We start from the raw sequence: 22,966 nt of genomic DNA on the forward strand, positions 1-22,966 counted from the left end.
ATCTACCAATACGATTTAAAAAAAACTTCTATTTGAGGTTTTTTTTTTACTTGAGATATGTAGATTATAAAGTATCACGCTAAGAGAAACGGGGGTGGGATGGTATACAGGCAAGGAGCAGCTAGTAAGAGTACATCAAAATATTTAACGTCACTAACACAATTTAGTTTAAGTAATAACATTTATCCCTTTTCCGTCCTGGCTGATTTGTCATTTGAGCAAAGAAATCAGCTTCATTTAACTAATGAACGTAAAACAAAAATGATATCGTATATATAAGTATAACTAATATTAGAAATAGATAAAGTTGTTTGTTTGTATGTACGGGGTACACACCGGAACAAATCAAAATATATCCCATGTATAAGGCTAAATGATCCCACTATAGGGTATAAATTAAATACATATATCATATCATTATCTTTATTAATAAATTGAACCCGTGTGTAACCGGGTCAGGTCACTAGTATAGGTACAAAGCCGTTAGTTTCGTGTACAAAATATTTAAGTAGCGAAACTTTTGAAGCGTCTATTTAGCAATACGTTTATTCAGCAAAGGTCGTGACCCAATTAATTAAAATCCCTACTCTGAAAAAAATCTATAATGAATACCAAAACCAAACAGCTTTGTATAGCGTATAAATGTTGTTTAGGGTGGTGATTAGTTAAACAATGCTTTTTCTTCTTCTTTCGAATGCCAAATCAGTGTTGACAGAAAGAGAGAGCTTTACTTTACTATACTAATGTTTTAATCAAGCAAATATTTGTGGGTTTTTTTCGGCATAAAAATTGGAAAATATTTGTAGAAAGAAAAAATATATTTTCTAGACGTGCATCGATTACGACACATTATTTTAATATGATTTTGTCCTCTTTTGTTTTATTAGGTTCTTTTTTATACGCAAGTATTAATTCTTAAATATTTCTTTCAAATAATAGACTAAGTCCCTTTTTCCTTTTTTCAATCGATGCAACGTGATCAACTCTATCACATTTTTCATACTGAGAGACGAGTTGATATATTTTACATGTATCCTTAAAATGCCTGCATTTTTTATTGCCAGACAGATCACAATCTAAATTTAAGAAGGCAAAAAATTGCATTGAATTCCCTTTCAACTTCTTCATTGACTCGGAATTTGTCTTCGTTGACTTGTCTTCTTTGGTGTTATTAGTCTTCGTGGTTCTGAATTTCCCAACTAATCATCATGGATGGCATTTGTCCAGTTTGACCATAATCGGGGAATTTAGTCGATTGTAATCCAGAAATTCCCTAGTGGTTGCATTTGCAACGCGTGTTCGCTGTTATCCGGGTACAAAGGATATTTTAATGCATCTTGCCAATAAACCAATAAATATTTCATGGCCTAATTATTTTAAACTTAGCACATATCACGTGTCCAGAAGATAAATTACACAGAATAAAGCCACGTCAATATGTTTTAAAAAACGATACAACATGTAACAGATTTAACAATTACAAACATCGATCACAAATCGGATTTATGAAATAGCAAAATCGTATAAAATCGTCGGACGGAAAATTCGGACATTTTTCAGTTAATCCGATTCGTCAGTCATTAGAGTGGGCCAGGGGGGTGCCTGCATCAAAATTAATCCGAAAATACTTGAACTAACGATTATAACTGGAATACTAGGTAGTAAAAATTTCCTACGTTATTTCAGAGTTAGTATACGTTATTTTATTGTAAATAAAACACGTGGATTTTAAACGATAATCGCGGACATAAATCCCAACAAACAACAATGACTTTTTTATATGAGGTTGTAGTTGCATTCCGGTTTGAAGGTGAGTGAGCCGGTGTAATAATTAACAAAAAAACTTAACGTGTTTGTGCCCAAGGTTGGTGGCGCATTGCAATGTAAGGAAATGTGACCTTTCACTCAGATGACCCGTTTACTGGTTCGCCTAGCCATTTTATAAAAATATAATTTTATGAAATACTGGCTGCTCTGGGTTTTATTTGTGCTAAACAAATCTGACTGTTAGATCAAAAGATTATCGCGCACAAATAAAAACAATCTACATTGTTGTTAGTTCATTCATGTTGTTTCAGTCTACATAGTACTTCAAGTTCAGTCACATTGGTTAGTAATCTTGAATCAATTTTAATTGACCCCTTCGAACGTATAAATACAATAATGTCGACAAGTCAAAATATTCTTTATTCAACTTCTGAATCGTCATGTTACAGTCAATTTAACAATTAAATGAAAAGCTACCACGTTTCAGAATGTAAATTTTACCGAGAAAAACCGGCACTAAATAAGATACCTGTTACTTTAATAATACATTTTATTTAAATCGACTTTATTCAAAGGTATTATGATAATTACATGACGTCAATGAGATGACAACTATACATCTGTATTGTATCTCGCTGCAAAAAAACCCGTTGTGACGTAATACAGTCAAGACTCGAGATTATTTCGTCGCGTCGCGTCGTAAAGCTAAGATGAATCTTAAGGTTGTTATTATGACATAATTAAAATGTTATGTATATATTTAAACATACAATAGAACATCGGCGAAATATTTTGCGTAGCAACTGCCATAAAACATTTAATTATTTTAATTATTTAATGATTAGATCAATATACGAATATTTTCTTTCGTATTGCATATATCGATATAAATACTGTAATATATCATATTGTATGCAAACAAAATTCTAAATACAATATTTAAAAGCAAACATTTATGATTGATTCCTTATCAAGTTGTATACTCAAGTAGGCTGTAATAAGAACCTTTGAATCAACATTTGATAAGTGACAAAATCAAGATAGCATTTACATCTCTTCAACAATAGTAATTATATTACTTTGTGTTTATATTACATTATCATATATATTTTAGGTCAACCTATACATACAATGTATCTGTACCACAGTTTGACATATTATTTACTTTCATCCAAGCATTGAGGAAACAATTGACCTTAAAGCTTAATTAAAACCATTTGAAATTAAATGTTTATAAAAAAATTAAATTAATTTTGTCTATATTTTGTATGTAAACTAAATTTGCCCTTAAGACTATATATTTCTTAATGACATTACATATTATGTAGTTGATGAATCAACTAAGTCAAAAGTAAAAGAAGTCAAAGTACAAATTATATGTAAGAGTTAAAAAATCATCATCAATGTGGTTCTAACCATGAGATCTTCGATGATTCATCCCTTTACCCTTAATAATACTGGCTCATTCGCTCTTCCAACTGCCACTAAATATTTCAAAGTAATGATGGTAATGTATGGTAATGTAAATGATGGAAGTAAATGGGTGATATCTACCCAGACTATAATGCCAGCCATGTCATAAGCTTTATACTTTGAGATATCATCGGCATTTAAATAAACAGTGTTAAAACTTTTGTCATAGAGTGATCGGCACGGCAATAATTATTTTTTATCTGTTTATTCACTAATGTAGTTTGGGTTTAAAGTTTTATACCAACATTCATTCTTTTTGTTATACTTAAGGATATGCTTATATGGATATGCTTGAAATGTTTAAATTTTTTCAAAGACTACACCGATAAATTATTTATAATTATATAACAAAAAATAAAATAATAATAATGTACTACTTTAATAATAAGTCAATAGAATATAGGTAACAAGTCTTTCTATTGCAGCAATCGATTAATGTCAATCATGTTGCAAATCATGAATAGATTTAGTCATAAATTATTGTTGAATGTATGTATTATAATGGTATTTATCAATAATATCATTGGCAAATAGCATAATACACTTTTTATTCATAAAATATTTAATATATCAAAATAATTAATTCATGTTCAAAACAATACTAACACTGTTTTTTTTTTCTATTGAAGTATCTATGTACATTATGTATTATAGAACTGGTTATGACTGTATTATATACTCTATGAATTGTATCTAATGTGTGTATTACTTACATCATAATATGCTGAATAAGCACCTGTTAGTATCAATCGCAGATTCTTGAAGGTAACCTTCACGAATAGACAAAAGTATAATGCTAAAAGTTTTAAACAAGACATTTTGCATTATAATTTGAAACATTCACTTACATAGCTTATGGTTATAATTAAATTAAATAATTATTTTTATTAAAATTTTGTAACTGATTGTATTTAAGTTCAATTTATTATAATTGTGTCAAGGTTTTTATTTTGTTTAAAATTATATTAAATTTAATAAATAGTTTTTATTTTTATTTTGGATACAACATTTACTTACTATAGTGATAAGTAGAGACCGGATAATATGTATTTGCATATTTAAGCCGTTTTCAGCGCTAATAGCATATTTTTTCTAAGCTGTAGTGATGATGCATATTATTGCTATAATTTATAGTATTTTTTTAGCGCAACGCACACAGCAGTCGCGCGTCTTTTGTTTTGGTAGGATAATAAAATGAAAGAGACAAAATGATCGTCGTGCTCGCCTACCACACTATTCCTTCCTCCACCTATTACCTACGCATGTTATTGTTTCTATTGTTGACGTGCGTGCTCATTCATCTGCAGTTCAAGTTTTTGTGTGAAATTGTACAATGCCTCCCGAAAAAAAAAGTGTGTCTTCGTGGATAAGTGACTTTCCTGGAACATTTACTTTCGACGGAAATGTTTTATATTGTCGAGTTTGCGAGAAAAATTTTTCGTGCACTAAAAAGTTTCAAATAGACCAACATGTCAAAACAAGTGTTCACGTCGTAGGATTGAGAAAAAAAGGTCCACGACAATAGATTATAACCATGTCTACTTCTAGCTCTAAATGTAAACAAAACTAGAACCTTCTCCTCCCTATTTAGTGGCCTGCAAAGAATTAGAAAAAACTCAACGTTGCCAAGTATGTTGCCGCATAAACTTAAGAAAAGTTTAAAAATATTTTGAACAATAATCCAGGCTTTGAACATCTGTGTCAAATTAATAGCTTTAATAATGGGCCAGCGGAAGTTTTGCTAGAAATTATAACTTATAACGCTAACATAGTACCCAAGTTCAAATTCTGCCCAGTTACCTCAGTAGATGTGGAGCAATCATTTTCGATCTATAAAAATATTTTGGATGATCGAAGACATAATCTTCCCACTGAACATTTAGAACAATACTTGATTGTTAACGGTTTCAAAAATATAAAATAATGTAACATGTTACTGTATCGATTATCGTCAATCAATGAACAGGTACTATACTAAATGTATGCAGATTTTGTAATTAATAAAAAATCTACTACTTAATCGTTTCTTATTTTATAAATTATAAAGTAAAACTTAAAAAAAGTATTTACTAACAATAAACGTAAATTTAAAGGAATAATATTTACAAAACAATAAAAAAATTGTCATTTAATGTTGCAGATTCTGTCAGTTTTCGTGCATGTTTCAAACATTTTTCATATATATTTGCATGCATATTTCGAGATTTTTATGTTGCATATAATCCGGTCTCTAGTGATAAGCTATAGCTCATAAATAAATTAATAAAAAAATGGCATACAAAATCTTTGGTATAATTTTAATAAGTATTCTTAAATACGAAACATTAGTGTTAAAACTTTAAAATACAATTACAGAAATCTATGTATAGCATTACATAAGTAAACAATGTTTTTAAGATTATTCAAGAAAGTAATAAAGGTTCTCTAAATAACTTATTGTTTACTTCTGTCAACTTCTACATTTCTTTACAATATTATGGTGATGAAGTAAATAGATTGTGACAGAACAACACTATCCCCCACTAAGTACCATTTCTAAATATAGAACGACGCAGCCAAAACAGCAATGTTTACATTATAAACTTAATAAATAAAAAATATTTGAAAGTAACTAACTACTAACCTTTTACACCATTTGTTGTAGATTCAAATAAACTTGCGCCAAAACTGGTACAAATTTCCTCACAAAAACCAATCGGTCCAAAAAACACACTGCCTGTCTTTGACTATAAACAACTATATTCCAAAAAAATGTATTCGAATAACATACGCCGACTTTAAAAAAAATTGTAACGAGTTTCAGTTATTCAAAATAATATAAACATTTTAAAAAATGGTGAAAGTGCGAAAATGATTAGAGAAAACACGGAAAATCCACCAAAAGATCACCTACTACCGCAAACCGCAAAATCCAACTGACATTTAGTGAAGAGTCAGACTGAATGATACCATGTTTGAATAATAATCTGCCTGATGTTTTGTTAATTTTATGGGGAGATCAAGATTTCAAATGTCTTTTATAGTAATTAAAAACATTTTAAGTTGATGTTACTGTTCATACTGATAATAATATAAAATTATCCCAGAAAATTCTGTAACTAAAATAGTAAATGTTAATATCTGCATCATATAAAGTAGTCCAAAATTCGGTATGAGTACTGCTTTGGCAGCACTGTCTACAGTGCTTCGAAACGTTTCATTTTAAGCAGATATTTCATTCATATTGTGACTTCGAAATTCAGTAAATTCGTAAATATTATTATAATCTGCAAAAATCTACAAAGTAGCAAAGTTAGTTTATTTTTTGAGAAATATTCAAAATAAATTCTTTTATTTATGTTATAATACCCTTTTTAACCGGTGATTATTATTAAAAAGTCCACATCGATTTTTTTAAAAAATATATATGAGTGATAAATAAATACTTTGATATATGATGTATTGTCTATACCTAACTTTTCTTTTACAATACAGTTTATTTTTATATTATTTCATAAAATTTTAGATATAAATATGATATGAAATATGAATTGGATGGATTTATTATACCGTCGCAAATATTTCTTAAAAGATTTATTTAAGTCATACGATTTCCGAAATATTTATTATCTTGATCATCAAAACATCGATTTATTTCTCCCTACATTATAAATTATAATTTGAATACGATAAAATCTGCTGAAAGAATTTATCTAAGTTAACCAATGCGCATTAAAGTATAACCAAGCAAAATTTTTATTTTATGGTGGTGGTGATTTAATTTGTCAACCACTTTTTTTCAACACAACTATCAATACAAGTACCATATTTCTGAATGAAGCTGTGCCTTTACTAAAAAACACTAAGGGTGAAAAAGTAGTATCCATCTAATGATAATATCTACTACTTTTGATTGATTTCGATCATTCAACAATCACTTCACATCTTTCGATATAAATTAGAAATGGCTATGAAGCAGCAGTTTCGCGTAAATTCTAGTTCTACTACATTTAGTATCGCTATATAAAAAATAAGCACTGGACTATGGATAAGTAGATGATGTTATTGAAGATAATGATTATGGCAAAAACCTAGTTCTGTACAATCAAAATTATTTTATAGCCCATATCGGCAAATTTAATATCTAAGAGCCGAGATGGCCCAGTGGTTAGAACGCGTGCATCTTAACCGATGATTTCAGGTTTAAACACAGGCAAGCACCACTGAATTTTCATGTGCTTAATTTGTGTTTATAATTCATCTCGTGCTCGGCGGTGAAGGCAAACATCGTGTGGAAACCACGTGTATTCCACCAACCCGCATTGGAGCAGCATGGTGGAATATGCTCCAAACCTTTTCCTCAAAGGGAGAGGAGGCCTTAGCCCAGCAGTGGAAAATTTACAGGCTGCTAATGTACTAATGTAATATCTTAAATTCTCATATAACTTATATTATCGAACACAAGCTGTTTCAGAAATTTCAAGTGATAATCTTTCAGAGTTTCTCGCTCATGTAGCATTTCAGACCTTTCGTTAGAAAATAAATAAATTGTTTTGACGGAGCAATAAAAACTGGAAGATTAAGTGTCCGCGTATCCTATATTAGATCTGAAGAAAAAACTACTCCATTCATTCGCCATTGGTTCTCGTAAGTAACATGTTTGCCACAAGTGGATAAAACCTCGCCTGGATTCTAGAGTCATATTTCAAAAATAATATCAATAATGTACATTCTACATACCTGATGCCCTTTAAAAATCTTGATAAACATCATACATTGATCTTTGCATAGCAATGGATTGATTTGGTAGCATCGCTTTTCTTTGAGCAATTATATACTTATGGATATTTCCTATAATCTACATATCTATACTAATAGGTATATGTTTTTTTAAGCACCTGACGACCAACCCCTAAAACGTGAGCGAAGTCGCAGGCAACAACTAGCATACTATATACCCAACTCTAATCGTAGGAGGACTGAAGACAAATAAAATATATTTAATATTAAGAATTGAATAAATGTATTGGTGAAAAAATGGCGTTATGAACATTGAGATAGTTGGGATCGGAACTTGAAAATTTAACATTAAAATATAAGTAGTTAAGTGGCATAGTGTTCTAAAGTAAACAATTATATTTTATATCAAGACAAGTGAGAAAAGAAATATAGCATTATATTATAGCAGAGCTAACACCAAATCAACTGGAATATACGTAAATCGTAAGTTTCGTTTATATTTGCGTTTTCTTCGATTGGAATTTAAGCTATGCTTACATTGTTTTTGTCTCACATTAAGGAAATAAATAAGTAATACATCATACTAAAAATTTCTTAAATTTCTTTAAGCTTAGTTAGAAATAAAGATCGTTTGTTTTTAATAAATTGGTAGTTACGTCTTGTACATTGTACAGCTCTGTTTATCATACTACACTACACTGATTCCAATTACAACAAAGGCAGATTAGAGATTTACAAATGAGGCGCCTATATCCTGGGGGCCAATTCTACTAATTTGCTTTCTTGCTTAATTTGCCGGTTCTAATCCGATTCAATTTCGATTATTACTTACAAAGATTAACCTACGTTATTAAGCTGAGGTTATTTACGATTACGTAACTAAGAACGAATTTGACTTAATTATATCGGTAACGATACGATTCCAATTATATTCCGATCCAACTTTGACCCAACTGCAACTGGATCGTTGCGTTTGTAGAATACTCGGGTGAATGGCAACATTTCGATTCGATTGCGATAAACCGTCAAATTGTTAGTGGAATTGGACTCCTCTCTGTATTAAAATGCCTGATTATTTCTGATGGCTTTGAGGAAGATAGTAGCACAGCACCTTTTTTTATGGCATAGTTTGACCGAAGAGCATATGGGCTACCTGATGGTAAGTGGTCACCAACACCCATAGACAATGGCGCTGTAAGAAATATTACCCATTCCTTACATCGCCAATGCGCCACCAACCTTAGTAACTAAGATGTTATGTCCCTTGTGCCTGTAGTTATACTGACTCACTCACCCTTCAAACTGAAACACAACAACAGTACTCAGTATGAGTATTGTTGTTTGACGGTAGAATATCTGATGAGTGGTTGGGTTGTCGTGGGCCCTGTGTAAGCCAGTTTGGGTAGGTACCCATAGGGTCGGATCTACCATATGGCTTTTTGGGCTTCAACCCAGGGCCCCATGGATGCAATGGGGCCCCAGCTAAGTCATGTCAAAGTAAAAAATAGACGATAATGCGAAAGAATTAATAACTTTCAGCCCTGCGAGTACTGCAATTAATCAAACCCATCTAATGGATTTAATTCAAGTCTACGTTCAGATATGTCTTAGGTGGCCCCCTAAGTAGTATTAGCCCAGGGGCCCTAAACTTACAGTCCGGCCCTAGGTACCCACCACCACCCAGTAAATGCAGACTTTCAAGTTGCTAAAATTCCAATTCCGATAAGGAAGATATCATACATATTATTGTAAAAATAGTATTATATGTACGAATAATATAATTAAAGTATTATTTAAATACAATAGAGGTAAGGTTAGTCTATAATGATTAAAAAAAAAAGCACATTTTTTATTCAAGGTAACGTGATTTAATCCATTGCGATATCAATTTTGTAGTATTTTCTTTACCAGGATTTATGTCAACAATTATATGGGTGTGAAGATGTTGCTCCGTGACCGATTCCACTTTATACTTCAAATTTGAAATTCCCTCTCTTTTATAACGCTGATAAGTCGAAGACAATAGAGCAAATCTGAAAAAAAAAGTAAGTTCAGTTGTCAAATAAATGTCAAATCTGTGTGACATTCATATTTACAAAGTCAATTTTTTCAGTGGATAAAACTAGCTAACGAGCAACGCTTATTTTGTTTGTTGTTTTCATAAGATTCCTTTGTGCTTAAAGTTTGTCTCATACTCAGAATTGAAGGTAAAATGTGATTTAAGAAACTCCAAACAAAATTAACAGAAACGACCTTTGCCGAGAAATGTTACATATGGTACCATTATGGACCGTGAAAATCATGATGATATCAATCACAAACATTTATACCAGACAACTTACAGCTATTCTGTAAGAACAGACTTAGTCACCACAGAATACGATCGTGTTATGTCATAAAGTGATATGTCAATATGTGATATTGTATGCATCACAATAGCGTGTAGACTGTAAAGATGATATTACACCGTCTCGACTCCAACTGCATTTTGAATCAACTTACACTAATACACTGAAATGCACTTGCTTCCGTTCGGTGGTATTTTAAACATTTAATAAAACTAAATACTCGACGTAGTCGTACAACCTGGAGCATCTCCAATCCGTTTGCCATTCGTTTCCAATGTATTGGCTCCGCATCTTCAACGCGTTTGGGACAAAAGTCGAAAAACTGTCGACCCATCCGTCCTCGCCTCACGGTTTTTGATGAAATGTATGCTATAATTGTATGTAAGCCTTATGATGTTGTTGATCCTAAATTCAGCGACAGAAAGGAAGGTAAAAGCACAGCGTGATTTGCAACGTGTTGTCTAAAAAGGAAAGTTTCTAGCTCATTGGCGATAACATCAACCGTCGCGTTAATCGCCTTTTCCACGACTAGTTACTTACGAATATTTTAGTTTTAATAGTGTTGGGTCTGCATTATGTTCCAAAGCAGAAACTATATTCATATCACGGTATCACGAGATTCACGAGTGAGATACGAAGTGGGTTCTTACAGAATAGCATTACTGTTGATAAGTATACAGATTTAATTGTGTTAGGTTTAAACGTATTATATAAATTACATTTAAGCAGTAAAATACATACAGTAACTCAGTATTACTTTTATATCTAAACTAATTCATTAACAAGATTCGTTTTTCTATTTTAAAATACGCTTATTGTCAATCAATATAAATGTATAAAAGCTATCACTCGTACATTAGTGTGTAGTTACATGTTTGTTAATATTAGATAAGAACACAGAGCGTTACCACTGTTGATAAAATAATAAATAATTCTGGCATCTGTTAAGTCTCCACACTAAAGTATATATGATAAAACATTACGAGAGCATTAGATTGATAAAAAATTACGCCGATATTAATTACATTATACCATACGCGTAGCGTGATTTATTTATTTATATTCGCGCTCTGTAAACCTACGCATCAATGTGTTTAGCTCATAAATTAAAGTCAGCATCTCGCAAAAATGTATAGTTTAAATAGTAATACAGTGTCGTCGAGTAGTGTATGACCTCCGTGGTCGAGTAGTGTGTGCACCGGTTTTCATGGGTACGCCACTCCGAGGTCCCGGGTTCGATTCCCGGCCGGGTCGATGTAGAAAAAGTTCATTAGTTTTCTATATTGTCTTAGGTCTCGGTGTTTGTGGTACCGTCGTTACTTCTGATTTCCATAACACAAGTGTTTTAGCTACTTACATTGGGATCAGAGTAATGAATGTGATGTTGTCCAATATTTATTTATTTATAATTCATTGATATCCAAAATAAAAGTCTGCATCTGTATCTAAAGGCACTGTTTGAGATAATTTGATCATTTACAGATTTTCGTTGGTTTTTAGTTTTGTACATATCTTATAAATCATTTAGTCACCAAACGCGGACACCTCGGACTTGCCTTCACTAAGATTTAATACATGGAAAACTGTAATATATGTAGTTAAGTGAAGCGTTTACGTGTGTGCGTATGGCTGCGTCCCCGCCGGTGCAACGCCTCGATTAAAACAGTGTGTAACTCGTGGTTTAACTGACGCAATCCTACTCCTTAACATATATAACAAAAACAATGTACCATAATAAAGTCACTAACCGTAGACGATTTGGCGATTGTACTGAATGCTTAAGAGTAGTATATCGTGCGATGTCTTTACGATTTCTCACTATTGGCAAGCCTGCAGCTCGGATTCTAGAAATAAAAGAATATTAAAAAAAAAAAAATTATTAACAGAATAAACTACGTAAATTTTTAAATCAAGGTCAAAGACCAGAAACTGTTCATTCTGTTTTATATATTATTATTTATCTAAAAAATATTTTATACCAATGTTTTCATTTTGATTTTGCTCTATATCTATATCTATGCATTAGTGATGTAAACTTTTGCATATTTTCTTCGTTAATATTAAATTGTAAGTAATTTAACGAACATATTCTTGTTATATGTATACAGACATCTTAAGAATGTATAACAATTCCTTTATTATTGTTTTGTCTTTAAAACATTTAGTATGTTTTTTTATGTCCTCGATTTAATAATTTGAGTGAAACCTCCAGAACAAGTCGTTGTCTTCTCCCCCCCAACCCCAATATAAATTGGAATATCCATTGACTTGCTGGAATTGCTGCACATCCATAGAAGACACGCCACCGAATAGAGATCGAAATTTTGGTCTGAAAAACATAATTAAAATAAATTATCACTAAAACATTTTTTTTGTATCGTAATTTACATAATATCTAATCATTTATTGGTAAAAAATACATACAATTCCTTGTAACTTAAACGCGCGGCCACCCATGGGAACCAAATTATTATTACCCAAAGAGGTTTGCAAGGTTTGGAGAGTATAAAAATAAACATCCCAAATAAATTCTTATTAGTAGAATTAGAAGTTTCTAGATTTCTATTATTTTTTTAAATACATATATTCAAAGATTCGAAACGAAGACTTAACATAAAAAAAAATTACTTCTTAACTTCCGCAACTGTTGCGCACATGTGTTTTGGCCATGTTGGACATGAGTACAATATTCTATCGTCCAACGGTAACAAATCCACATCATGGAATATTACACAGCGCCATATGCCATATTTTTTGATCTCAACAAAACCTGCGTTGAAAAGTTTGCCTCTATTGAAAACATCTGTGCCTGTTTGGGAAAATCATAATTAATCTGTTATTTCGTCTACCATATTCTAAGCTCTTATAAGTCCTCACTAAATTATCAGCCCTAATTATCGTAAGCACACTAACAGTAAGATCCTACCTTTATTGTTTGAACTCGTTTAAATCGAGAGCTGTTAGGTGTAATTCAAGTCTAAGGGTACTGTGTGCTTAAACGCAATGTAATACTGCGTATGTATGACGTATTGTACGTTGCGTTTCATGTCCGTCCGTTGGTAAGTTTGGATGTACCAAATGACAGCGTTATACGAAGACAGACGCGATCGTGTTACAAAGTTAATTTGCTTGAAGCTCGATAATATACATTATTTTCATGTATATTATCTAAAAATAAGCTAATTAAATAATAAGTACCGTACATCTCTTCTGTCAATAATTCGATTTGTTTCATTATGAATGCTCTAGATATAGTCACTAAATTTATACGTAAATATTTGTGTCCTTACCTTTTTGCTCAATAACAAATATCCTATATTCCAATTTTTGCCTTATAAGGAAAGGATGAATATTATGAAGATAAACAAACAAGTCTTTTTTACGATCTCTGTGAAACGAAACATAAATATAATTAGCGTATCACAAATAATATTAGAAAACACAGAAGCACATGAACAACAAATGAAAATACAATTTAATTTTAACTATACGAATTTGTTTTCGGTAATGGCAATACTTTGTTGACCCAATATTGCGCATCGGTAAACAAACTGCATTTTATTAAAATGTAATGGATGCACGGGAGGTAAACAAACAACCAAACGGATGGAAAGAGACATTCAAATTAATAAATTCGCGGTTTCGTGACCAGTAATTTCCCACACAATAAGCAAGTATTTCCGCAGGATTTCTTGGCATATTATTAGTTACTGTACTCAAGTTACTGTTTATACGCATATATACTGTAAACTAAGGATTTTTTTTGTGATGCATAACTGAAAAATGTACTAAACCAATTGACATAAATTGATACCAGAAGATGCATTGCGTTTCGGAAAAAGTTTGCAGCGAAATGGCCCAGTGATTAGAACGCGTGCATTTTAACCACGCAAAGCACCACTGAATTTTCACGCGCTATAATTCATCTTGTGATCGGTAATGAAAGGAAACACAATGAGGAAACCTTCATGTATCTAATTTCAATTTAATTCTTCAACTTGTATGGTACTCCAATCCGCATTGGAGCAACGTGGTAGTATAAACTCCAGACCTTCTCCTCAAAGGGAGAGTTAGCCCAGCAATGGGTCATTTAAAAACTGTTACTTTTTTGCGTCTGCTGACGGTTTTGCTGGTTATGAATTAAACACTATTTATACGATCTCATACATAATTGTCTAATTAATAGTAGATACGATATTGATAGGATCAATTATTCGCTTTTTATTATATAATTCTTGTACACGTTTTCGTATACCATATCTATATTTGCTATGGGAATCTTGGCTAGTGACACTTTGCCAAAAGGCCAATGCACGTATCAGTTTATGTTTGGTATCTGAAAGAGTCGTAATTTTTGGGCCAAGTACATAATTAATACATGCTAAAGCAGTGACTAAGTATTCAAAAAAATATTACAAATGAGGTCTTTGTGCTGTGTATTTCAATGTTCTTTGGGCTTGTATCATTATTAATAAAATGTGACCGAATAATCGAGGGAAGGAGTCTTGATATTTTATTGTTTTAAATGGCAACATTTACACTTTCATAGATAATTAACTGACATATTTAATTATACATGCGCAACATCTGTGCAATGTTTTAATGCAAAGAGACAGTGAACCGAATGTATGTAAGTAATTAAAAGCAAAAAGGTAATAGTAACGTCAATTATATCATCAGATGGCAGAGTATTTGATGGTGTTTGCTACACACCTTCAACATCAATAAAAACCGTTAAGTTTCATTATCGGTCTGTATATCAATTCTAAAATAATGCCAAATATAATCCAAAAATAAAAATAAAAACCTTTTTAAACTTAGATAAAAGACTCTGTTATGTTAAGCTTGCATTCAAATTTCAGTATCAAATCGAGAACTGTATTCTTCGTGATGAAACATTCACTATTCAAAATGGAGGCCATTATGTAAGCTCTATACAACGCTAGCAAGACTCAAAAGATTTTTCCTGCCGCTTCCTTTTATTGTAAGGAGACTATTGCTACTGAATTTGCAATTTTAAGCGCCGTTCACTCAAACATTTACTAAGTTTATATAGGTATTTAACCTGTATAAAAGACTTTTTTTTTTAAATGACAGAATAGGTAATGACCGAGAAATTCTTTTTGGGTTCTAGTAACTGGTATATTAATACTAATTAAAACGTCATACAAAATGTCATAGATATGAATTAAAATATGAAGTTTCTACATTATTAAGCAATTCTTTATAATTTTACTAAAAAACAATAAAAAATTAGTGCAGGGATTTATCCTGATGACGCCCACAAGACTTGTAAAAACTAATCAGATGTCAAGGAAACCATTATCCTTGACGTCGTTTCGTTTCTCAACGTCTCTAAATATATAATTTTTTTCGTTCAGCAAATCTATCAATTGAATAGGTCTCGTCTAAATCAACCCTTTAGTGTCAGGGAAATACACCAGCATAAGCTTTCCCACGGAGGATTTATGTTAGTCAGGTCAATGTAATACTTTAATATTTAATGGAGGAATTTACTATATAATAGTACTGGATAAGCGGCTTCTGGTGCTTTGCTAAAAATACATGCGAATTGGTTTATTACACGAGTATAGTACGGCACAATTTATAATATGTAGCATCGACAAATTAAATATAAAAATCAATCGATCGACAATTTGACGAATGTATTTATTTCTATGGCATTACATACTATTACGTTTGCGTAAATATTATTTTCAAATAAGAAGTAAATAAAGATTGATGATTTTGGCGCACTTAATTCGGATGTGATCGGTTTTACGAATTTTGCCGACGCTACATCAAGTTGTGTCGTATTATATTATGTTATACTTATTACAAGTTAGGCCAACCTAGACTATAAGCGTTTGACTATTATCTAACAAGGATGTTCGAAAATATAGAACATTCAAAAAAATCTCTCTTACCTGTACGGTACTAAAACAGCAACTTTATGTCTAGACTTGCAATTTTTCGGACGATAATATCCTCCAGTACTCACTTCTGGATATTCCTCGGGATATTTCGTAATTGTTTTATTAACAAATATTTCACCTAAAAAAATTTGTTTTCTTCAAATTTGAATGTAAAAATTTCATAAGTATATATGTATGTGTGTATATTTACCGCATTCAGTTATATTGATGTAGCATGTGGGTAAATTTATTTCTCCGCCATTTCCTGCAGCCACTAGATGTTGATATGGTGAAAAAAGATTTAATTACTAAAGTATATTTATTAAGAACATTTCTTAAATGAAGTAAAATTGTAATGTAAACGTAGTAACAAAATTGTTTGAGATCGGGTCTGTATTCTAAACACAACTTATCGATTAAAATAATTAACTGATTATTGTTTATTTTATACCTATTTTTTGTCAGGATTTTTGTTTTATACTCTTTACAATTGTTCCGTGACCTAAATTAACTTTTCTTTCTTTCTTGATAAACTTGAACACTAATTCTTAATGTAACGAGCTATAACAGCTCCACCATATCATGGATTTGATCTTGTAAATCAGAAGAGATATTATGCAAGAACAAACTCGAAAGACACCGCAGAAAACGATCTTAAATTATCAAACAATTATTATGCTACATATACTCTAAATATTACTTATTATAATGTTAAAAACATATTATAGAGAGCAAAATAGCGTGACATCATTTTTTTTTTCGAATGAGAAACCGACTTCTTACTTATTAAGCTGAATATACCATTAAGGTGATATAAATAAGGTGAATTTAGATACATTCAATCTGAGGAAAGATCACTAGAGCGAATACGAATTACTAAGCCGAATGCCAATATCCAACATTGTTGCATGGGTGCGCTAATGAATTAATTTGTCACTTTTGTTTCATTTTTAGTTTAGACGTATGGTCCCAAAAAGGAACACAAAATTGTCGAAAATGGAACAGTCTGATTCCACCTTTAGCTAGAGATTTCGTCAGTATTGCAGCTATAATTAAATTCAACTTAAACTGCATATATTATTAAATTTAACTTTAATTCAACAATGTAAATATTTTTCCGAATTCTGTAATATATAATACTTAGTGTATGTATAAGTTATTTAAATTGTTTAAACCTAAACAAACATGAACAATAGCTTTACAACGCGCGTGTAACATGTTACAAACAAACAATAAATCCCTAAACTCACGGAATGATTTTTAAAATTCATGGGCAGGGCAATGTTTTATTATGTTTCATTAAAAGGCCAAATGTTTATTCATAAGTTTACCTAAACGTCACATATTATGCTTTTAATTCAAATTCGCTTTAGCTTCTGATGTTTTTAGGATATAAAGATCCGACTGCACTAAAAAATAAATCACAGAATTCTATTTTGAGTCATATTTAAAATTTAATTTTCCTACGTTTAGTTTCGTTTAGTTTGTTTTGTGATTTTCTCTGGTTTTAAACATTAATAAAAAAAAAAAACACATCACTCAGATGATTTAAAGAAAAAAGGTCTCATGAACCATAATTTGTTTTGTTATTGATAGTAAAAAAAAAAAAAAAGTGGTAGGTCTTTGCACGGTCATCGGGTAGGTTGGTGGGTAGGTTGGCGATTAGTTGGTACTAATCGTCAATTATTATACCACCGTATAGTAATACTTTATATTGCTCAATTCCAGTTCGAAGGGTGAGAGACCCAATGTTATTACAAGCGCAAGGGACAAATATTTCAGGTTCCATCATAGGCGGCGTTCTAACTTTCTATTCAATTGTGCTCGTCTGCTTCCATAAAATGAGTATAAAATTATTACCGCTTTTTATATTTTCGTAAATAACTGTAGTTGTGTTGTCGTCTTCAATCCATGTTAACTTCATACTAACATATTCCCTTATGTTTGTATTTGTAACTTTTATAAATCGAACACAACACGTTATTGCTAATAGTAGAATAACACATGTCACTCGAAAAACACATTTTGTGTCTTTGTCTTCTTTATTGTGACTTTCTGATTTTAAAGTTCGAACTCGTTCTAAAATTGAAATAAAAAATCAATACAATTTATACTTTTATACACTGGATTATTTTTTTTTTTTTTATATTCAACAGAATATACAAAAGTTTAATCGTTCAGATATATATTTTTTTTTTATTCTGGCTTTTATTTGTGCCAAGAGGGCACAGATTATTTCGCCAATGTCACGTGCCATGGAGAAGACACGATGGAGATTGAGTACCGTTCAATCGAGGATAAAAATTTATCTGTATCACGCAAACGTATCTAACTATCTATATCTATAAATATCTGTCATATTTATAGACCTTGGTAATATAAAAATTGAAGTACCTACTCTTTCAAAAAGACAAAATTTAAAACATTAGTAATATTACCAGATATCATTTAGTGTCAAAATATCTAATAGAACTATTGAAATATATTGCAATTAATACGACAAAATCTAATTTTCTTAAACCCTTGATTACTAACACAAATGATAGAAAAAGGTTATCCTAGGACACGAAATAAGTCCAGCCGCGAATATCGATCTCGCGACCTTTTGATCGTTTGCCAACCCTCTTACCGCCAAGCTATGTGTGCGTTTACGTTTTGAGAAGAATAGATTTATAACATACCGACTTGACCTAATATTATGAAAGGTATTTATCAAAAGTTATAAATTAAAACATTTTTGGGTTAAGTTATAGTATAATCAATCATTTTAAACTCTTACTAACGTTTATACTTAATTATGTTTTAATTAATTAATTTAATTAATTGCTTAAAGATGATTAAAATTGTAAATAATATCCAAAGACATTAATATGAAAAATATTTTTTTTTTTAAATGTTACATATTCTGGACATAAAGCCTTTTATTAATTTGAGCATTATATAATAAAATATTTGGTAGGGCTTAAGGTAACTTACTCTTATGGGTAGTAATCTACTCATCATGTACATATGCCAGTAGTATATACAACCGGCAATCAGCAATATTTAGTATTGAAGTAGTAAAATTCGAAGGTTGAGCTAGCCAGTGTACCTACAAGCACAAGGAGTAAAACAAATTAGTGATATTGTGGTCCTTGCGCATGTAGTCAAACTGTCTCACTCAACCTTCTCAAGGTAGTGGAATTTGCGTTGTAGCCCATTTACCAGACGACCTACCCTATTTAATATATACATATTTTTTTTTTTAAATACAGTGTACTCTCCCGGCATTTGCATGGAGTCTTATCTATCCTGAAATAACATTTTTGATTTCATTTTAATAATTATGCGAATGTTCAAAAATGATAACTGTTATGTAAGTACTAAGGTTACTAGAGGTATTCAATTTAAATTTATATCAAACGTATTATTATTGTATTATGCATATACGAACAAACTATATTTTCATGAATTATTTACATATTTATGAAACAGACATAGACCTTATTTTGGGCTTCATTGTTTCATCTCAGCTTATTAAATTATATTTAAGTTTTTTCAAATGAAACTTCTTTAGGACCACTGAAAGTAAACTAGCATGTTTTAATTTGAGTAGAACATTTATATATTCTTACTAGCTGACCCTGCGAACTGCGTACCGCCTAAAAGTCGGTTCATTAATTTTTTAGTTTTTTTTTTATACTTATTCTGCTAATCGGGACGCCGGATCAGCTAGTAAGATAAAAAAAGAAAAAATAAATTGAATAAGCAAACAATTAAGTACATTCTGTCAAAAAATAAAAAAAAATATAAAACACCTAAAATTCTTTTAATAGTCAATAAAAATCACAAATAAAATATTAATTTTACATTTTTATTATTATATTTAATTTTATTTTTACATATTCTAAATTAAGTTTTATTTTTATTATAGTATTTTATGGTACACGATTTTATTTGTTTGATTACCTAACATTTGTATATTATTATGTAACATTTAAAACATATCGCTTTTGATGCAAAAAGGTATTAGTGCTTACAGTATTATTCTAGGTAGCCTATTTGAAAAAAAACTAATGAAACTAAATAAGTACATAAAATTTCAACCAGGTGATGCAACGCGTTTCGAGAAGGTTTTACAATATATTATTATTACATAAGAAGCTGGGCTTCGCAATTTAACCCACTTTAAATTTAGACAATTGTCGTTTCATACATGAAATTCATGTTCTTTTAATAAATACATATAATTACTTACTTTTTAAACCAAACTTCGTTAACAAAACCTTTATTATTTTCCTAACTGGTAAAAAGCTAACCATTGTTAAAATATAACTTGTATAAAATATATAATATAATTTGATCGCAATATCATCACTTGAATTTACAACTCACTAATGACGATGTTAAGTGATTAATTACTTCATTCGAATTTTTTAAGCAAACATGGGATGTTGTCTTTGCATTCTACAAACATTGCAATTAGTGAAGTGAAGTTTAATCCATTTATTTATTAAACAATAAATAAAACGTAACGATTTTTTTTGTTGACCGTCGCATCGATATGTATTTAAAATGTTCATTAATCATTTAATAAATGATAAAATAAAGGAATGTCAATGAAATTATACTGATATTATAAAATGCGTCAATAAATAATAAATAAATACATACATTTTGGACAACATCACATACATTACAATGATCCCAATGTAAGTAGCTAAAGCACTTATGTTATGGAATATCAGAAGTAACGATGGTACTACAAACACCCAGACCCAAGAAAACATAGAAAACTAATGAACTTTTTCTACATCGACTCGGCCGGGAATCGAACCCGGGACCTCGGAGTGGCGTACCCATGAAAACCGGTGTACACACTACTTGACCACGGGGGTCAATAGCTTTAAAAACTACTTGAAGTATTCACCGCTACTTAATTGATAAAAACAAAAGTATTCCATACAAAAACAATGTTTTTGTATTCATTTCGTTAGTTGAAGAAAAATTTTTTTAATAATTTTATACCATTTTGTCTTTAATACAAAACTCTTTAATACAATACGGATGCTATGCAAATTCCTAAATTTTGATAGTGGTTTCATATCGTGCACAGCAGCTGGCGCCACAGCGGCACCGGCTGCCAATCTACGATGATGATGTCCGCCTAACCAATTTCATTCACGGCTGCCATTGTCCACGGAGTCTAGCCAACTATATGGGCTATATTAATGCAGTAGTAAAGCATCAGCCTGTGAATGTCTCACTATTGGGCTAAGATCTCTTCCACCGTTAAGGGGATGGTCTGAAGTTTATTCCACCACGCAAAAAACAAGCCCAAAAATTATGTCATGAATCTATCAAGTATCTTCTTACCAAAGACGATTACGAAGAGATTAGAGGTATTAAATAATAGACACGATAAACTAAACTAACGTTTCAGTATAGTTAAATGAGAATGACAAATTTGTTATAAAAATCAAGACTTAATTAAAAAAATAAATTTAAATAATATTATATAAAACAAAAGAAAATAACAGAAAGAAAGAGAAGAGAAGGAAAGGTCGCATGGAGGGGGTTTTTCCATACGTGACGATCACTCTATCGCAAGCCACGTAAAAGAACTTCGTTCCAATAATTGTTATCGGACAACGTGCTTTAAATTTTCGCTGATCACACATACAACAATATTCCAACGAATTGAGAACCTCTTTTATTTTAAGATGGTAAATAAACGTCTTGACAATCAATAATGAATCACAGTCAAGTGTTATTAAGGTACTTAATAACACTTGACTGTAAGTAAGCAAAAATTAAACTATTCGATAAAATTAATTACTTGATAATTAAGTAAACAATTGCGAGACGAAGGTAACCAACAGGCACATCCGTGTTTAACCTGTCATTGGGGAATGAATATCTCTGTTCAGGAGAAATATCTATGTGAATATAATGTTATATAATTGAGGGGATAAGATATTAATTAGGATTGACTAAAATATATTAAATAACATGCAATATTTAACACATTTTTTGTCGATCATGTTTCGGTCGCAATCATTTTCGTTATTTCCTATATTAGATTCGTCTAGAATAGACGTGAGTTCAACGGGTCATCGACATCTTAGAAACTATTCCATTTTCTTTAGCAACTTTCAGCGGTGGTTTCCGAACTGATAAGGAACCTTCAAGAAAAGAGCGTACATATTTCTTAAAGGCCAGCAACGCACCTGCCAGCAGCCTGATGTTACATATATCCATGGGCGGTGGTAGTTTCTTTCAAGTGAGCCTCCTGTTCGTTTGCCAACTATATCATAAAAATAACTTACACTGGCTTTTTTATTCTTTGGTAACGGCAATGAAATATTTGTATGTAACTAATCAAATACAATGAGATTTCCACCTAACCAATCTTTATACTTTTTAATGAATTGACTTATTTCAAACACCGTGTTTACCTTTAGAGGATGAATTATATTATCAAAGTGAAGTAGTGCTCATCTACGTAATTTCTATACTCTCGCACTCATCTACGTACTTGACAAAATTGTATTCTTTTCGAACTCAACTTGGGCGTTCATTATATCCCCATCAGTCCATGATTTAGACAGAGTTAGATAATTATTACATCACACTCGCTCAAGCTTACGACGATCAGTCACTCTTTGATCAGTCAGTCAACCTTGACTCAATTAATTGAAGACTATCAATCCTTATCAACGTTATCAAAATATTAATGTTGAGCGTGTAAATAAACTTAACATT

General features: G+C 31.1%; 2 protein-coding genes across 2 annotated transcripts in view; both read right to left on the reverse strand.

The window, feature by feature from the left end:
• The window catches only part of LOC113400606 (beta-1,4-N-acetylgalactosaminyltransferase bre-4-like), a 186,075-nt gene extending 179,892 nt beyond the window's left edge, over window positions 1–6,183 (reverse strand). The window contains exon 1 of the mRNA XM_026640248.2: window positions 5,864–6,183. The gene's annotated coding sequence lies outside the window, so the exon portion shown is untranslated. The remainder of the gene's footprint in view (window positions 1–5,863) is intronic.
• A 3,625-nt stretch (window positions 6,184–9,808) lies between these two features.
• On the reverse strand, window positions 9,809–17,124 carry LOC113400447 (beta-1,4-N-acetylgalactosaminyltransferase bre-4-like). The gene is made up of 7 exons (XM_064217580.1): window positions 17,100–17,124; window positions 16,235–16,361; window positions 13,598–13,695; window positions 12,936–13,116; window positions 12,514–12,636; window positions 12,056–12,151; window positions 9,809–9,992 (listed from the first exon to the last, which is right to left on the reverse strand). The coding sequence occupies exons 1-7, from the start codon at window positions 17,122–17,124 to the stop codon at window positions 9,809–9,811; spliced, it is 834 nt and encodes a 277-aa protein (XP_064073650.1).
• Between the last annotated feature and the right edge of the window lie 5,842 nt (window positions 17,125–22,966).

Source organism: Vanessa tameamea, chromosome 17 (assembly GCF_037043105.1).
Source record: "Vanessa tameamea isolate UH-Manoa-2023 chromosome 17, ilVanTame1 primary haplotype, whole genome shotgun sequence".
NCBI classification, from domain to species: Eukaryota; Metazoa; Arthropoda; class Insecta; order Lepidoptera; family Nymphalidae; genus Vanessa; species Vanessa tameamea.